Here is a 17,476-nt window from a genome sequence, read left to right as displayed (position 1 = left end):
GTATTACAAGCTAAAGTGACTTGTTTTTATGAGGAAGGCTATTAAATACATTGTGTTGCTAATGTTTGGCCTGATAAATATGTATAATATATAATTCTGTTGATATATACCTTTTATTGAACTGTTACCTTCCTCTGTGTCTCCGCTGCCATAGACCTGCTGCTCTGTCCAACTGTAACCTGATGCTGTCACATTTGACTGGTGAAAAAAAACGAATCAATATAATCAATCACCTATAATCTAGTTTTGACACGACTGCATCCTGCTCTTATACAACACAATGTCCGTGTCATGTTTAGTGGGCATTCTTTTTAACTGCCCGTCTTTATTACAGTATTTTGATCGGGTACCATGTCTATAACAAATCTACATTTTCTTGTCAAATTAACTCATTTGAAAAGAAACTAACTAATTTCATTTACCTTTTGTGAGGTTTGGCATTATGTGTTAGTAACTAACAATCGCCTTCATTTGTATTCAACTTCATTTATGCAACATTTCACGCGGTACATTAACAAACCATTTGCTAATAATACCCAATACTTGAAATACCTTAGTTACATCTCTTAAGCATGTAGCATTTCCCACTGAATACCTTAACATCGCAACATGTCGTGATAAACACTGAAGATCACAGATGTGACAAAGTCAGAATACGTATTCAGACGTTGCTAATTCCAAAGTATATACAAAAAATTGCATTACTGAGGGGTTGAAACGTGGCCCCGGATAAAGAGCTTTATATTTACATCCACTTTCTACACAGCGTCTTGATCGGGGGTCTTTTTAATTTCATCCAAAGAGTTCTCTGCTGTCTTTTCCTTTTCCTGTCCATCGACGGCTGCCGTTTGTTCGCTTCCGCAAACCATGTCACTGACAATCACAGTCTGAATATCAGGTTCTGATTGGTTGATCTTGGTCTCGGAAACTGGAGACAGAATCGTCTGTGACACAGCAGCTTCCAGGACGGATGACGTTGAAACAGCTGGGATCTCGGAGACCGATGCCAATGTGGCGTCAGAGACGGGAAGGGAGAGAACTGAGGGTACGGACAAAGAGGTGGTGGAGGAGGACAAGGGGATGGGATGAGCCATAGAGACAGGTATAGCGAAGGGGATGGCGGAACCATCTAAGGAAATGAGGTTGGTGCTTGTGCCGTCAGTGGTCATGATGGGCTGGATATGCGTCCCAGGTGGCACCTCGGTGTGGATGACGGTGATCCCGCCGTGACTGACCAGAGCAATGGTTCCATGGCTGGTCCAATCAGGTGGAAGAGTGATTGGCTCGGCGGGAACCACAATGGAATCTGTGGTGGTTTTACCGGCAGCAGCATCAACAGCACAAGTGGCATCAGCGGCAGCAACAGCGTCACCTTCAGCACCAGTGGAAACAGTGTCACCAGTTGCAGCACCACCGCCACTTTTTCTTGATGGGCTCGTTTTCTCCCCTGCTCCTGCTTTTTTTGTCTTTCCCTTGGGGGTGGATTTGGGTTTCTTGTCCTCCACATTTCCCTCCAGAACCACCAGGTAGGTCTTCCAGGGAGCATCGGCGTCGTGAGTCTGAACGTCAAAAGAACTCACGTTAGTTTTCATAGCAGTCAAAGCACTTTAAGCACAACTTATCAGGCGATAAGCATGGACTAGTAGCCCTTATACCATTAATAAAGTAATTTTTTTTTAAAAATGTGTCGGCCCAGTCAAAAAGCCAGTTTCAGCGACACTGTACCCAAACAGTCACATTTGAAAAAACCCTTTCAGATAGAACGACGATAGTAAGGTAAGCACCACTAACCATAGCGTGCCTGCGGAGGGTGGACTTGTCCGTGAAGGTGCGGTTACAAAGGGCACACATGTAGGGTTTCTCCCCCGTGTGGATACGCTGGTGCCTCTGCAGGGCGTTGATCTGGGTAAAGTGCTTGTCACATTCTTTACAACTGTACGGACGCTCGCCTTCAGAGGGAACAAACACACGCAGGTGGAATTAAAACAGGGGGACAGTGAGGAGGTTGAGGTTAAAAGCAGACGATGCCCTCAAATGACCGAAAAACTAAGTGTGACCGATCTTGCAGTTACCTGTGTGTATCTTTAAATGCTGGTGGAGAGAATTCCTCTGAGCGAAGCCTCGGCCACACTGTTCACACTTGTACGGCTTGAAGCCAGTGTGGATGTTTGAGTGGTGCCGGAGGTATTCTTTAGATGCAAAGCTTTTCCCACACGCCTCACACATGAAAGGCTTCTCTCCTAACAAGAGAAAAAAGAAACAGCAGAAGAAACATCATCTTCACATGTGTAGACAGCAGTGTGGGTACGATCCTAAAGGACTACTTAAAGGGACAATCTTAGCTAAGGCACAAACAAAGAGGATAATACAGAAATGTTGAGAGTTGTAATATTAAATCAGTCTTACCTGTGTGTGATCTCTTATGATAAGCCAACATGTGCTTCTGAGTGAACCTGGCTTCGCACTCATCACATGCAAAAGGCTTCTCTCCTGTGTGAATCCTACAAATAGGCACAGTTTAGACCTCAAATACACACACATATGGTATTTGTGTGTATAAATAAAACTCCCAGCTATCATCATCAAATCATAATTACTCACTGGTTTTGTATATTTATGTCCACAGTTGATGATTGGACAGATCATAGACTGTTTTATAAAGACGGACGACATGACGGCTCCCAAAAGTGAAGCCAAAGCATCTCGATCACTTCCTCCATGTTAATGGATGGGATATGGACCAGACTAAAAAGTTAAAGTACCCGTCAAATACATTTTTCTCAAAGATAGTCTGTCATTGTAGGTGCTTCTTATCACTCTGCTGTTTGTTCAATTTTTCCAGTAAGTTTGGTTAAATTCCGTTGTTTGATGCTATAAAAACACTGCACAGAGTCTGGCTCTAAATGCGCATCATGGCAAAGTTTGTATCCAGGATCTTTTAGTGTCATGTTGTTATTCCAGTGGGAGGAAGTGGAGACGCGTCGCTCATCTTTATATACAGTCTATGGGACGGACAGGGACCATATAAAAAAATTTAACTGGAGTTTCTGTGCGACACATTCTCAGACACAGCACTCTGGGAATTTGTCCAAACAGGTGAGTATTGCTCCCTCAACTTACTTTCTTCTTGACTTCCCCAAATTTAAAACCTCAACCCTCTGGTTTACATCGTTATCATTTACACAGCTCCTTCCCCTATTCTCACTTCCAGTCATCATCTGTGAGTTCTGTACCTGCGGTGCATCTTGAGAGCAGCATTCTGGGTAAATCTGGCGCTGCATTCAGTGCACTCAAAAGGCTTTGCGCCAGTGTGTATCCGCTCATGCAGCAACAGAGCCGTTTTGGAGCTGAGTGACTTTCCACAATCAGGGCAGACGTGACGCATATTGTTACGTTCGTGCACCTGAGAAGCAACAGGGGTGGGAGAGAAAAAATGCAGATAAAGAAGTCACGATTAAATATTTTATCAGTAGAATAGCTCTGAATTGGACTTTTAGATAGAGACATTGTTTCGTGCATCCTCACCTGTCTTTGATGGCGGACGACATCCTTCTTTCGTTTGAAGGTCTTCGAGCAGGAGGCGCAGGAAAAGAGTCTCTCGCTGCTGTGGACGTGCTTCTCGTGGATCTTCAAGTTGCTGCGGTTGGCGAAGGTCTGCTGGCAGGTCTCACAGCGGTAGACGACGTCTGCTTTCACTCCATGGTACGTGCTGGGCAAGAGAACGGGAATGGGTCACAGCAATATCAGAAGTGTTGTTTTGAAGTATCATGATAGCTGATCATCTGACATAGCTCCAGCCTTAGAGGTGGATAAACTATTTACTTCAGGTAACATCGGAGAGCTGTGGTTGGAGACTGCCATGCTGAGGAACTGGTGTGCAAAATAATTCCATGTCTTCTTGTTGTGGGTACACGTTGACACATTTCTGAAATCAGTAGCTAACTACTTGACTGTCTCTGAAAACTCTGAAGGTACAGTATGATTTTTTTTGTTCATTTTGGTAATTAAGTATTGATCGTGCTGTTAAGAAGCTGACTATACTATGACTGTCTACTATAACACTTTTGACTGAGTTTTCAGAATCCACTATGTAATTACACTTTATTCCCTTCTCCCTCTTTCTTCCTCATCTAGACAGGTTATTGAAAGAGTGAATTTAGGTTTTTACCAGATTCTTAACAGATCATAAATTGTGTTTGAGAAAGTAGGACACACTAATAAACTAGAATGGCACTGGGTAGAATGCATACCTCTGTCAAGGCCCTTTATGAATCTAGATTTAAATCCAGATTTTTATTTGGACCTGCACCAAATTGCACAACTAGTAAATATCATTTTTTTCTCATTAAGATCAATTAATGATTTTTGAGAAATGAATGAAAATGTTGAAAAAACGCCCCATCTCGCCTGCTTATCTAGATCTGCATAAAAAATCCCACCCCTCCATGAAAATTCATGGAAATCCATTGAGTAGTTTGTGTGTAATTCTGCTGACTAACAAACAAACAAACGCAGATGTTGGTGGAGATGAAAAACAAACAACTGCACAGCAGCAGCTGAGGTTCTTCTCCCCCAGCATCTAACAAAAGCCAGTGACTAGGGAGCGCTAGAGGAAAACCAAATGTTAGTGGTATCACACTATAATACCAACTATGAGATTATCAGGATGTTTGATAATGAGGTTGTGAGCTTGCTATCAGCTGGGCGTGATTGTTGAAAATCTGCTTTAAATTAATCTGAAACTAGTCCCATCTCCTGTCAAATAGTGGATTATAATAAACAATATCAGTGTTTGCTTTAGGGAGCTGTTGTAGAGATCAGTGAATTAATCTGAGGATAACTACAATGTCCAACCTGATGTGCTTCAAGTAGCTCCTCTCGTAGTGGAAGGTCCGCTGGCACTTTTCACACTGGAACTGGGCTTTGGACGTTCGTTTGGACGTCACCTTGGACTCTCCCTCTTCCCCCTCCTCCTCCTCCTCCTCCTCTTCCTCTTCATCCACAGATAACATGGGGTCTTCGGGATTACTTTGCACATCGTCCTCGTTTTCACCGTTGTCCACATCAGAGCCCGGCACTCTGCATGAAGACTCATCCCTTCTCTCTGCTCCGTTCTCTGGCTGAGCCTCGACTTCAGTCCTGTCCTCAAACCCCTCTGCGTCTTCATTGGTAACTTGGTTTTCACTGTTCGAAGCCTCTCTTGTCGCGTTTAGACGCCTCTGAAGGATTCTGCGGCTGGATTTCCTCGGCTGCACCTGTCCCCCTTCGCTTTTTTCATTCGTCACTGTTTTCTTCACCTGAGATGTTTTTGCGGTGACTTCATTCTCAGAGCTCTGTGGTGAGAGCTGCCGCTTCAGAACTAGCCTGCCCAGCTGCTTCTTCCCTTTGGGCCCTTTTTCTTTATCGTCACACTGTAAGTAATAATGATCCGCAACATTTGATGCAGGCGTTTTCTTTTTAGGGGGTTCTAAAGTCTCAGCACGCATGGCCTCATCACAAACCTCTGACAGATCCCTACAGTCCAACAACTCTGCCGCTGCTTGCACGTCAGCGATCTTTTTGCTGGCAACTTCCACTTTACCCGTGTACACAAACTCCAGAAACTTGGAGAAATCGTCAGAATGCACATTTGAGAGGGAGACTGTGTCTCGGGCTACATCCTGGATGAGAAGGGTGTTCTTGAAGTAGCCACTGGATGCTGCGAGCACCACCTGATGGGCCCGAAACTCCTGCTTGTCCCCCTGGAAGTCAACGTGCACGGTGACATCACACAACTGTCCCTGCAGCCTCAGCTGATGCAGAGAAGCCAGGATGTTTTCATGGTGCGACCTGGAGGTGAGCTGGACCACTTTGCGCCTCATGATGCATTTGTGCTGCGGACAGAAACAGAAAAGGAACGGAGACTTGTAAGGCATATGAGTTACCTTAACTTCGCAAAGGTGGTTATTACACAAAAACACAAAAACGTCTCAACCTATTTCTATGGAGGGGTGCGGCATGATCCAAGGAAGAACACGGATCTAGATTACAGCACGTTTAATTCTTAAACATTTTTGTTGACTCCTCAGAGAACAACTCCATGTTGTTCGGTTTATACATCGCACACCCCACTTTTAAAGTATAATCCGGGTTGCTTCAAGCACAGATGATTGCATGGTTGTTGTCTGTTGTTTTGCCCTTGAAATTACACATTTTCCCCCTTAAAGCAGGAGCACACTTTGACCTCTGGGTCCAGTGAGCTGCATGTGTGCCCCTGCTGATCCCCCTATCGAAGCCCTCTATTTGTCCTAGTCTCTGCAATATCTATGTATTTGGTTATAATTACTTCTGCCCAAGGAGGTTAAGTTTTCATCTGCGTTTATTTGTTCGTATGCAGGATTACGCATAAACTACAGGATGGATTATCACGAAACTTGTTGGGAAAAGGACAGAATTCATTAAATGTTGGTGCGGATCTAGTTGATGTGGCAGAGAATAACTCCTGGAACTTGACGAGGGGGGGGAAATCATGCATATCAAGTGGACTGACATTTATGAATGTGTGCAGTTAGGTGAAGATCAGATAAAAATAGAGTTTACACGTGGTTTCATGATGGGACTGACGGGCCTGGGTGGAGGTATGAACTGTGCTGAGTCACGTTTTATTTCTGATCACATGTGAGTGTCAGGAAATCGTGGGGGCAGTTGTGTTGACAGTGCAATTTTTTTTTTTTTTTCACTCATGTAACTACTTATCTTGAGCAGTAGTTCGAGTATTACATGCATCATCACTACTGGGGCGAATATTAGGGCAACGATTGCTTCCCCACGAGCAAAGGGAGCAGCTACTACTCAGCTAATGCTTGTAAAACTCTCTTTACAAGACAATGTGGATCTGAAACACTTCATACATGCGCATCTAAAAGCTCCTCTAGCGGGACAACACAGTGAATAAGATGCGTTGTCTTCATAATGTCCACGGCTAGGACACTCAGCGGCTAACAGCAGAGCCACGGACACGATGCTAAACGAGCTAGGTTGAGCTAACGTTGACTTAGTTATGCAAAAACAAAACCGGAGGAGACAAATGACTTCAACACGGGACATGTGTGAAGCAGCCGCAGCCGCAGCAGCTCGGCGAAACTACCGCACAACAACACGGAGCAAGTTTTCTTACCGTAAGCTTGCTAAAATGGCAGCCCTTCACAAATGCTCGCTGCGTCGGACGGTATATTTCCTGTAGAAATCGCTTCCCCGAGACATCCGGTGCCGAGGAGGCTGATTCCGGATCAGTTCTCCGTCGACGTTAAAGCCGCAGCACCAGAGTGCCACCACTGCTCCTGGATCAGTGTAACGGGTTTGTTCACGAACACGCAACGTAACTTGTCGATATTGAAGATGTTGTACATTCAGGGCATTTCCGGGTTTACTGTCAAGCTAACGTAGCTAGCTAGTGTTAGCTCGTACTTTAAACAGTTTGCATATATTTAATTTTAACCTGTATTCTTTTCAAAAGCTGGGTTGGCTATAAGAAATGTCTCCTAACTTTAAATGCAAGTGTGGGAGAAACGTTAAAATGCTACTTGATGCTAAAGCTGTTCAAATAATACTGAAACTAACAATATTCAGGAATCTATTAATTATTTATACATTATTTCACAGTAAAGGGTGTTAAATTAGCTAATGTTAGCTAGCTGTTAAATCAGATAATGCTATCTAGCTAATTAAACACTCTTCAATGCGAAATAATGTATAAAGGTTTGGTTTGGTTTAAATATTGTTCGTTTAAATATTATTTGAACAGCTTTGGCATCAGTAAGTTCCATCTTAACGTCTCTTTCACGCTTAATTTAAAGTAAGACCACATTTCTTATAGTCACCCCAACCGTAGCGAAGAATACAGGTGAAATATCTACAGAAACTGTTTAAAGTTTAGATTATGTCACAATTGGTGTTACCGTAATTCTAAGCAGAAGCAACCCAAACTGTATTTGTTGTTGCACTGATGCCCTGTGGCCACACGGGGGCGCCGTTGTACAAAGGGAACCGTGATGTGCTTTGCAAGTATTGGGGGGGGGGGGACATAAAAAAAAAACAAGTTTACATTCTTCAGCATGATCAGTTTTCACGCTGATTACTCTGATTCGAGCAGAAAGTTCAACTGGGCAGACGTACTAAACTATGTGCTTTACACTAGTTCTTTTATTGTAATTTATTGTATTGTAGTTTTAGGAGATTGGTACCAAACCTAATAGAAAACAGGTCCGACATGCTGAAAGATTTAAGTGAACTTGTTTACATCCACACGGACATAACTCAGAAATGCATAAAGCCTGCTGTCATTCCAGAGGTGTCTGGAAAGCTACTTGCGGAGTCACTGGGGTTCAGCTCCTCCAGCTGCCAACGGATGTTTTTCTTTCTTTCTCTCTCTCTCTCTCTCTCTCTCTCTCTCTCTCTTCCAGAGGAAATCCATATACCTTACATTTGTCTTAATGAATTCTGCAAGCTAGCAATCTCTCCTCCGTTCCGGTGACTCATGCTGCTCTCTGGACCAAAGCTGCGCAGACAGACCTGACCTGGAACACAGTGTTCCCCTGTCTTTTATCTCATTACTCCCTTGTAAATCACACACATAATATTTTATAGATCTGTACACTATTCATAACTGGTGCTTTCTGGTTCATGTTTCCGTGGAAAACTACCGCACTCTATTCTACATGTGCAGATTTAATCATCTGTAAGTGAATGCTCATGGGAATCAAAAGTATTTGCATAGATATTAATATGCTGTGTTTTATGGTAAATAAGCCCAGAGTTTAATAGAATGCCGAATGTGAAAATTAATGAGACAAGTCATACAAATTAATTCTTGGTTTCCATTAGTGCAAGTTCTGACATGACTGAGGAATGGAAGGAAAACATTTTTCACTTTGGGCACAGTAGTGAAAATGCATTTTTCATTTGTATTTTTCACACTGGACTCAGTCTCATAGAAATGTCATAAAAATGCTGTCAGCTCAGGAACGGCTCCAGTAAAATGATAAGATAACACATGCAGGTTAGGCAGTTATTGTAGTTACTAGTCATGTGCAGCAAGTATAGTCATGTGGAGCATAATGTGATATATTTTCTGAAAGTTCAGCGGCTACAGATTCAGGTCAATGTCAGACGTAAACAGGTCGGTTGTTTGTGATGGTGTCCCAGGACGCTTTGTCAGGTTAAAGATACAGCAGAGAAGCAGACTTGAGGTTTCTACATTTCATCACTGGTTGACACGTGTAATCAAGGGAATGAACTCTCAGCGTGTTGCATCACCGAAATAACAAAAGGTCAAACAGTCGTCTCAAAAACATGTCATTTTCAGCAGTGAGGGATACTGGCTGACTTTTCACATTCCTCCAGGGGCATTTTGTGTTATTCAGAGGGGAGCTGGGGGGAAACAGACGAGGGTTGAGGTGTAGCCTCAGTAGCCAGCTGCATCACCAAGTGGTCCAGTAACAAATTAAAATCCCCACAGATTCATCATCACGTTGTCAGGGGGGGGGAAGAAAGGGTGAGGTGCAAACACTCTCTGAAAGGCGATGAGCTCAGCAAACAAAACATTTAGTCGACGATGGGTCATGTTTGCTCTGCTATGGGTTGACTCCTCCGCAGAACCGAAAATATCAGCCCTGACGCTCCACAGTGCACAAACAGCCGTATATAATATGCACTGTGCAAGAGGGCAAATCTCAAAACCAAGGCCGGTTTGAATTTGAGGCTACACATACACACAGTGCATGAAGCAAAAAGAAAAACACAGAAGAACTCAGTGAGTTCGGTGTTGGTGGTTGTAGCCCGGGTTGGTTTGCGTGCTGGCTCGTACGCACACCCTAATTTGGATGCAGTGAGGGTAAGTCAGTCAGTCAGTGTCCTCGCAGGACCTCTCCGAGACTCATAATCCCCGGCAAGATGAACTTAACCAGTGATGGTAAGCACCAGAACGATTCATGGAAGTGCAGACACTGGTGGTCCAACAATAACCGCAGCATTCTCTTTGTGCTCGCCCATACGACCACACAGCCGATGCCAGACCAATCGAAAACCAGTCCAACTCAGTATTCTGTGGTGTCCCTCTCTTCCCCCTCCAGTCACTGAGCTCTGGTTAAGAGAAAACATGCATCGTGAACTTTGTTTAATCCTCTTAGACTTGTGTTTCAACAGGCACCAATACCTTTTTTTTTTTTTTTTAACAATAGCATGTTTCTGCTTTGACAACGGGATACATTTAATTGATTGAATGCGGATTTGGAGGGCGGTTTAAGTAAATGGACATGGAACTCCACCCATATTTATATAAGTAAGAAATTGGCAGGAGGCAAATATTATAGATGTTTGTGTAGTCTTGTCAAGGCCAAGGTTGGTTTGCCAGGCTACACACAGCAGGCCAGGCCTGTCGATGGCAGTCTCTCCGAACACTTTCCCCTTCCCCTCTTCTATCTTCCCCTTCTTTTTCACTGGCTGGATGCCACACCACACTCAGCCTATCCAGAATATCGCTGGAACCCCTAAAACCTCAGAGGAACATCAAGCAATGATTCACAAAGATGGCAGAAGACTCTTTCGGGGCCAGACACGGTGTTTACCGAAGACAGAGGCCACACACAGGGTCAAATATGATCACAACACGCAAGGTCAAAATCTTATGGCCTTGCTAGTGGCCCCAGGGATCCGCTAGTCAGACGCTTTGGTCCGGTCGGAAATATTTAAACAGCTATTGAATGGTTTGCCATAAAATGTTATACAGATATGTACGGTGCCCAGAATCCTAATGACCGTAGTGACTTTTCATCTTGTCAAAATGTTTATGTTTCCATAACTTTGCTTTACGAGCGCTTTCAAATTTCATGGCAATCTCATCACCCTCAGATTTGCTTAATGTTTACTAGTAAAAATAAAGCGTTAGTAGATGGTGAACCTGCTGCTGAACATGCGATTGTTCAGTCTCGCCCTGAACCTCCTCCCCCCACATTGCACTGTGACAAATAACTTCACCTATATAAAGTAAATTCAGTGCAAAAATAAAGAGAAGCCTATGAATGGTGTCGGTCCTCTTCCCCCTCAAAATAGACTCAATTTCACCGAAAAGAGATGTTTTTTCTTCTCGCGTCTGCCTCGCTCGGAAAAAAAGACTTTCCTTTCATTGATGAAAAGATATACGGCATTCAGAGATGAAATTACTTTCCAAATGGCCTCTGACTCACCATCTCTATTCCCAGTGCTCTCGCTCTCTCTCTGTCTGTCTCTCTCACACCCTCCCTCCCTCCCTCACCCCCTCCTCCACCTTCACTCGTCCTTGCGAATGTTCTACAGTATCTATTGTAACTGTATATGCCACTTAGCACTTCAGACGGCAGACAAACCAGCTCAAGGACGGCCCGCGCCCACTCTTGTGATGCTCATAAATAGACTATTTGTCCAGCCTTACCAAATCACCTTACCCACCGAGCCTGTGTGGGTACTTACGGACATGGAATAGGTTGCACCAAAATAGATCCGTTCTGCTGTGAGAGGGTGGATTCGGGCCTGTAGCCTGCAGCCATAGAGACTAGTGTGTTCCGGGAGACAGCAACATAAAAAGATTGTTGTGCCTTTTTTAAATGAAAAGTAATGACTCACAAAGTCTATCCGTTTATAATGTGTGGAGACTTTTAACATCCGTTTGCAATCTGCAGCACACGAAAACAGGTGGTGTCACCTCCGCAGAGTTTCCCACAATGCAACTCTCTCCCCGCGACTGCGTGGGACATGACCATCAGCACATTCCTGGAGAGCTGGATCCCCAGAAGCAACAATTCCTCCTTCCTCTCTTCCCTCCCTTCCTTCCTGTCGCCCTCTTGTCCTCTCCTTCGCTTCCCGCGGATTGCATCACTCGCCTGCCTCCTGGCCTCCTCTGCTCGGATCCTTTAATCACATATGGCACACATGCACGCTCACATGCATACACGCAGAAGCACACCACAGACACACACACACACACACACTGTGGGTAGAGGGCACCCTCGTCAAGTCCTCATACTGGTTTTGTGGCTTCAGTTGGAATTTTATGGTTGGTTTGAGCGGAGGATTCTGGAGGATTTACAGCTGCTCTCCAAAGACTCCGCTCCTCTCTTTTTCTCCCTCCATGTCTTTGTTCCTTCCCTTCCACCCCCGGTTCCCCAAACCCCGCTCTACCCACTCGCCCTCAAGGTCAGAAATATCCTGCGGTTTAGGTTTTGATCCCCTTGGATATGCCCTTGCTCTTTCCGTCTCTCCCTTCCTTTTCTGTCTCGCTTGTGCTCCGCTCAGACACACACACACACACACACACACACACACACACACACACACACACACACACACACACACACACACACACACACACACACACACTTACTGTAAGTACGCTGCACTACTCCAAGTATTCCCATACAGGAAACACAAGTTTGGATCAGCATAGGCAGGTCTTGGTGCCTTGCAATTGCACACTCACACACACACACACCCTCCCTCCCACCCGGGGTCAACAGGCTATCCATTGGGGGAAGAAAAAAAAAAAGTCATCATAGCTCTCTAAGCTTAAGTTGTCATCACTGACGACCTTATCCATCTTAAATCCACTGGTTCAGCGACAGTAAATCAAAGAGACTGATCCCTAACTTCTTCCTGTAGAGTCACAGTCCGTGGACTGCAACGGCCCCAGCCAGGTTAGCCCTGCTCCTCTGGCTTCTCTGTGTTGTGTAACATGGCAGGGATCCAGCACTTGTGTAATACCAGGGACCTTGGCTGGCTGAAAGAATGCCAGTTCAACCAGTCATCCTTCCATATCCGCGGGTGAATGGAGGAACACCAAGTCTTGCCCATTAAAGCCCTGATCCTGAGTCTCTTTCATGAGCATCAGTCTTTGTAACACAGGTTGCAAGTTTTCGGGAAAATAATAACTAATCTACATGATAATGATTTTGCCATAAATTATTTTTATTCCTCTACCATTCAATATAGTTTGTTTGGAGTTTTTTCACATCATTTGCGAAACTTATTTTTCCGCATCTTTTGAAATCTGCCTTGTTCACATCTATGTTAACATGTTAACAGTGTTTTTCTTCTCTGCCTTTTTTTATGTTGCAGCACTTGTTGAATGTTTGTAAGAAAAAACAATATTGCTCTGTACTGCCTCTAGTGGTCAGAATCTCCACCGTACAACTTTAATGTCAATCCCATAGACTGTTTACAAAAATGTATGACATGACTGCACCCCAAAAATGAAGCCAAAGCGTCTTGATCACCACCTTGTGCCTGGCTGCATCTGCCTCCACCATGTTAGTGGATGGGACACGTACTTAACAAACAAAAAAATAAAAGTGCACATCAAATAAATGGTTTCTGTCCAAGATGGCTGCGTTTCGTATCTGGTATATTTTGGCATCATTTCTGGAAACTGTGGGGAAGTGGAAACGACTTGTTTATAACAGTCATTGGTTAATCCCAAAGAGCCCTACATGGTTCGTCTATGGCCAAATGGCCCCAATCTGCAAAAACAAATCTATTACATCTATTTCACATTACACTTGAATTCACTATGACACAGATAATGTTATGCAACAATACAGAGAGAGCAAATATTGAACTTGGATGTGAATAACAAAGCCCTAATACAGTTGCTCTCTGCAGGGTCCATAGTGATTTCCTGTACCATTAACAGCATTTTGTATTTGATTGTTTATTCAGGAGAAAAAAAGAGCGTGCAGGTAGTCTGTACGGCTCTGTTATCTTTTGTAACCACACGGAACAGGCCTAATTAATTTCTGTCACCACTTTGTGCTTGTAAAACAGGCTGAGCCTCCAGGTGTGCACCCAGGAAGTCCTGCTGGTTTATCTGGCCTCAAGCTGAGTCATCCAATTGTGGGGACAGGAGATTTGACAGGGATCGCCACGGCACTGTTTCCAATTGACGCCTTAACCGGGAAGAAGAAAGACTCCCCCAGTAAAATAAACCACAAATAGTTCTCGAGAAACACTGCACCCCGCCGCTCAGTTTCAGCTTGTTGACACAGCGGCTCAAGACAGATTGTTTTTCAAATACGCAACCGGCTGTCAAATATACAGTGTCAAATTAACTTTGGAGCTGCCTCCCAAAGGTCTGTGTTTTTCATACTGCATTTGTCCATTTTCTTTGGGTTGTCTCCCAGAAGTGGCGGAGACCACAGACATGAAAATACCTGTGAAATGAAGCCCGACCATACGGCCAACTGGCCCAGCCCACATAGTATATGCTGCCTGTCGACATACAGTTAGATGGCAACAGCGTTTTTAATTATTCTCATCAGGGTTTTGTTAATCCGACACAGTTTATTGTTTCAAATGCACTGTGACGGTTTGATTTCTGCTGCCACCAGTTTTTGTTTCCAGAAAAGGGCCTTGTGAGATAAAACACAATCTCACACTGGGTGAGAAAACGGAGGCCTTGAAGTAAGATCTTCAGTGCTGACCTATTCCCTTTTTTACGCTTTGTGGATAATCACAAAATCCTGATAATCCAAAGAAACACAGCTTTGCTTTAAGAGCCACCATTTTCTCTTTGTGTGAACCCTGCTCTCCCTCAACATCCTTTTTGAAAAAGTCCATAAATGGAGAGGAGAGGGGAAAAAGAGTCGGAGGGGGAAATGGGCAGTGGTGGGGGGGGTTGCAGATCTGACAGGCTGTTCCAGCGATGAGACCCATGACTGACACATTTACTGCGGAACAAGACAAGTATGTGAGTGTGTGAGAGGGATAGGATAGACGCAAGGAGTGAGAGGACGAGATAGAAATAATGCAATCGCTCTATTTTGCTCTCTCACTCTCACACGCACACACACAGAGACAGTGTGTGATGTGAACACACAGTGTCTCTTTCTGTCGGCTGAGTGAACTCACGGGACCGAACCTCCAGCTCACTAATTTCATTCCACCAGGGGGTGGGGGGGCACAGGCATCTCACCAGGCCTGTGATCTCTTTATACTCGGAGTGCGAGCCTCGCCACAGACACTGACGTGCCACTTTTTCCATAACGAGCCCTCATTTGATCCGCTGCCACCGAAATGGCCTTCAGTCTGAGACAACTGTCACTGTTTATCCATATTATGGCGATAACAGGGCCTTCCTCTGTGTGGTAGTGTCAGATGAGTGGAGTGTGGAGGAGATTGTCAGTGGAGAAGAGAATGATTCATTGTGCAGCTCTATAATTGTATGATCCAGCATTTTATCGTGGGCATGATGGTGAGATCATCCCCCGCCATTAGACCTGGAGCTGGACCTCAGGACAGTAACATCGTGCACAGACGTTTAAAGGATCAAATCTGTGGTTCTGCACGTCGTATCCCATTAATGGGATAGTTCATCCAGAAATGGAAATTCATTCATTATCTACTCTGCTAACTGCCACTAGCTTAGCAACTTCTGGTGGACATTTAGGCCAAAAACATGGTGTGAATGACCTTGTTTGGAGTTGAATATGATTGTCAGGGCTTGCGGACACTTGGATGACACCATACAAGCAGTATGGATGCATGTTATGTTGTTTGTAGTTTTATTACGTCTGAAGCTTTGGTCACTAGTTACTTCAGTTGTATTGGATTCTGCCCTAACAAAGTTTACCCCTGAGACTCCAAAAGTGTTTTTTGGACACAAATACTTCACCCACTAATAATGAATGAATTTTCATTTCTGGGTGAACTATCCCTTTAACAACGATTTACAAATTCTTCACTTTACTGCTGACCAGTTTCCATCGAACATGAGAGTAAGATTTATCTCCCTCCTCTTACAGGCTGCCACTGGTTTCCATGTATTTCACCACAGTGTGAAAATCATTTAGCTGCAGCTTCAAACTTCTCTGAACCAGATAATCAATCAGATCATTTTACTGTCTTTTCTTTTTGTTCAACCGTCTTTTCAAATGTCATATCACAGATGTACTCAGGTAAATTTGGTGGAGGGCTCTTTAATACTTACTCACTTCCACGATCTTTGACTGAGGCAAAAGATGACATGCATGTTTCTTTCCTTCTTTCTGTCTTTCTTGGAATATGATATGTTATGTTACAAAAAACTTTATTCATCCCTAATTATTCTTTCCTTTTTTATTTCTTACGATGTGATAGGATGCAGTAGGATACAATATGATACAAGATGGATACTTCATTAATTCCTCAACTTTCTTTCTTTCTTTCTTTTTTGATAAAAATTCATTCAAACACTATAACTGTAGCGATTTAGCTTGCCTGGAATAACCTGCATTGATTAACCTTGACATAAACAAACCTTCAAAAGCACCAGCAATCATTCAACAACAACAACAACAGCTACAGCAGCACTGAGATGATATCACTGCTTTATGGCTGCGTGATATTTGATGCATTATGTATGATTTACCGTTTGGAATTGTGTCAAATAATTTCTTTACAATAAATGTAATCCTGCCTCATAGACTATTAGAGTGGGATTACAGTATCAATTACACTTCATTAGTTTGACATAGTGTTATCGTAACATTGTGCACAGAAGTGTGGAGGTCGCCATGACTTTGTCACTGCACTGCAAGTGAGGAAGTTAGTGAAGGTAATTTTATTACAATTTGTCTATCGCGAGTCTCACATCAGAGCACAGAGAAGCAATACACCTCCTCAGCATTGCAAAAGGTAAATACACAAACTGCAGTCATAACCTCTTCTCCTCCATCCCCCCCCCGCCTCCGCCTCGCTCCGTGTGCATGAGTGATAAAAGGCACGAGGACGGGAGAAAAGACGACTGGGTACACAGGTAGATGGACAAAATGATCCAGTTTGCCTCATTAGAGGAAAGCGTGATGTTCCCGGTGATCCGAGCAGGGTAAGAGCCGGGTTGTCATGGCGACCGCGCGGCATTGTCACCGACTGTTTCCGTGGGGTTCTCGTTTCTGTCTGTCTCTGCACATTTGTTCTTCATCAGGGACACTCAGATCACTGTTATTCTACACCACGAGGCTATGAGTCATACACGTTTTCTATTTTTTATTATTCTGCATCTGGAGCAAAAAGGGGGTTTAGAACGCAGTGATACACATGCACATCCATAATAGATAGGAGATACATATACACAACTTGATACACATATACAAACATACACATGTCCATATGCTCTCCGTGCACATGCAAACACGCACTTTCAAATCGCTTTCAACAACGTTTAAGATGTGAGGGTTTGTCAGTATATGACAGATGTGCACCGCACCGTGCACTTCCCATTTCTGAGTGCTTATCTTTCTGTCTCTCTGCCTTTGTGTTCCGGGGCGGTTTCCCCTCATTATATATCAGGTAGATTATGTGCTTTAATCGCCCCTTCAGTCTCACAGATCAGCTGATGTGCTCAGTGTGTTTCCTGCTTATCTAGGCCACCAGATGTCAAAATCCGGGGCTTTATAGAAAAAGAAGAGAACAGCCTTCTCAGCACCAGGCAGCG

At 43.9% G+C, this 17,476-nt stretch overlaps 1 protein-coding gene across 1 annotated transcript; it reads right to left on the bottom strand.

Annotated features, from left to right (window-relative positions):
* Nucleotides 1-470: 470 nt before the first annotated feature.
* gzf1 (GDNF-inducible zinc finger protein 1) lies at nt 471-7,314 on the bottom strand. Its single transcript, XM_035144035.2, has 8 exons — nt 7,157-7,314; nt 4,855-5,873; nt 3,526-3,709; nt 3,234-3,403; nt 2,407-2,501; nt 2,073-2,240; nt 1,792-1,949; nt 471-1,559 (listed from the first exon to the last, which is right to left on the bottom strand). The coding sequence occupies exons 2-8, from the start codon at nt 5,859-5,861 to the stop codon at nt 759-761; spliced, it is 2,583 nt and encodes an 860-aa protein (XP_034999926.2). The 5' UTR covers nt 5,862-5,873; nt 7,157-7,314; the 3' UTR covers nt 471-758.
* Nucleotides 7,315-17,476: the final 10,162 nt, after the last annotated feature.

Source organism: Hippoglossus stenolepis, chromosome 20 (assembly GCF_022539355.2).
Source record: "Hippoglossus stenolepis isolate QCI-W04-F060 chromosome 20, HSTE1.2, whole genome shotgun sequence".
Lineage (NCBI taxonomy): Eukaryota > Metazoa > Chordata > Actinopteri > Pleuronectiformes > Pleuronectidae > Hippoglossus > Hippoglossus stenolepis.
The sequence above is the reverse complement of the archived record's forward strand: the minus strand, read 5'-3'. Positions and strand labels throughout refer to the sequence as shown.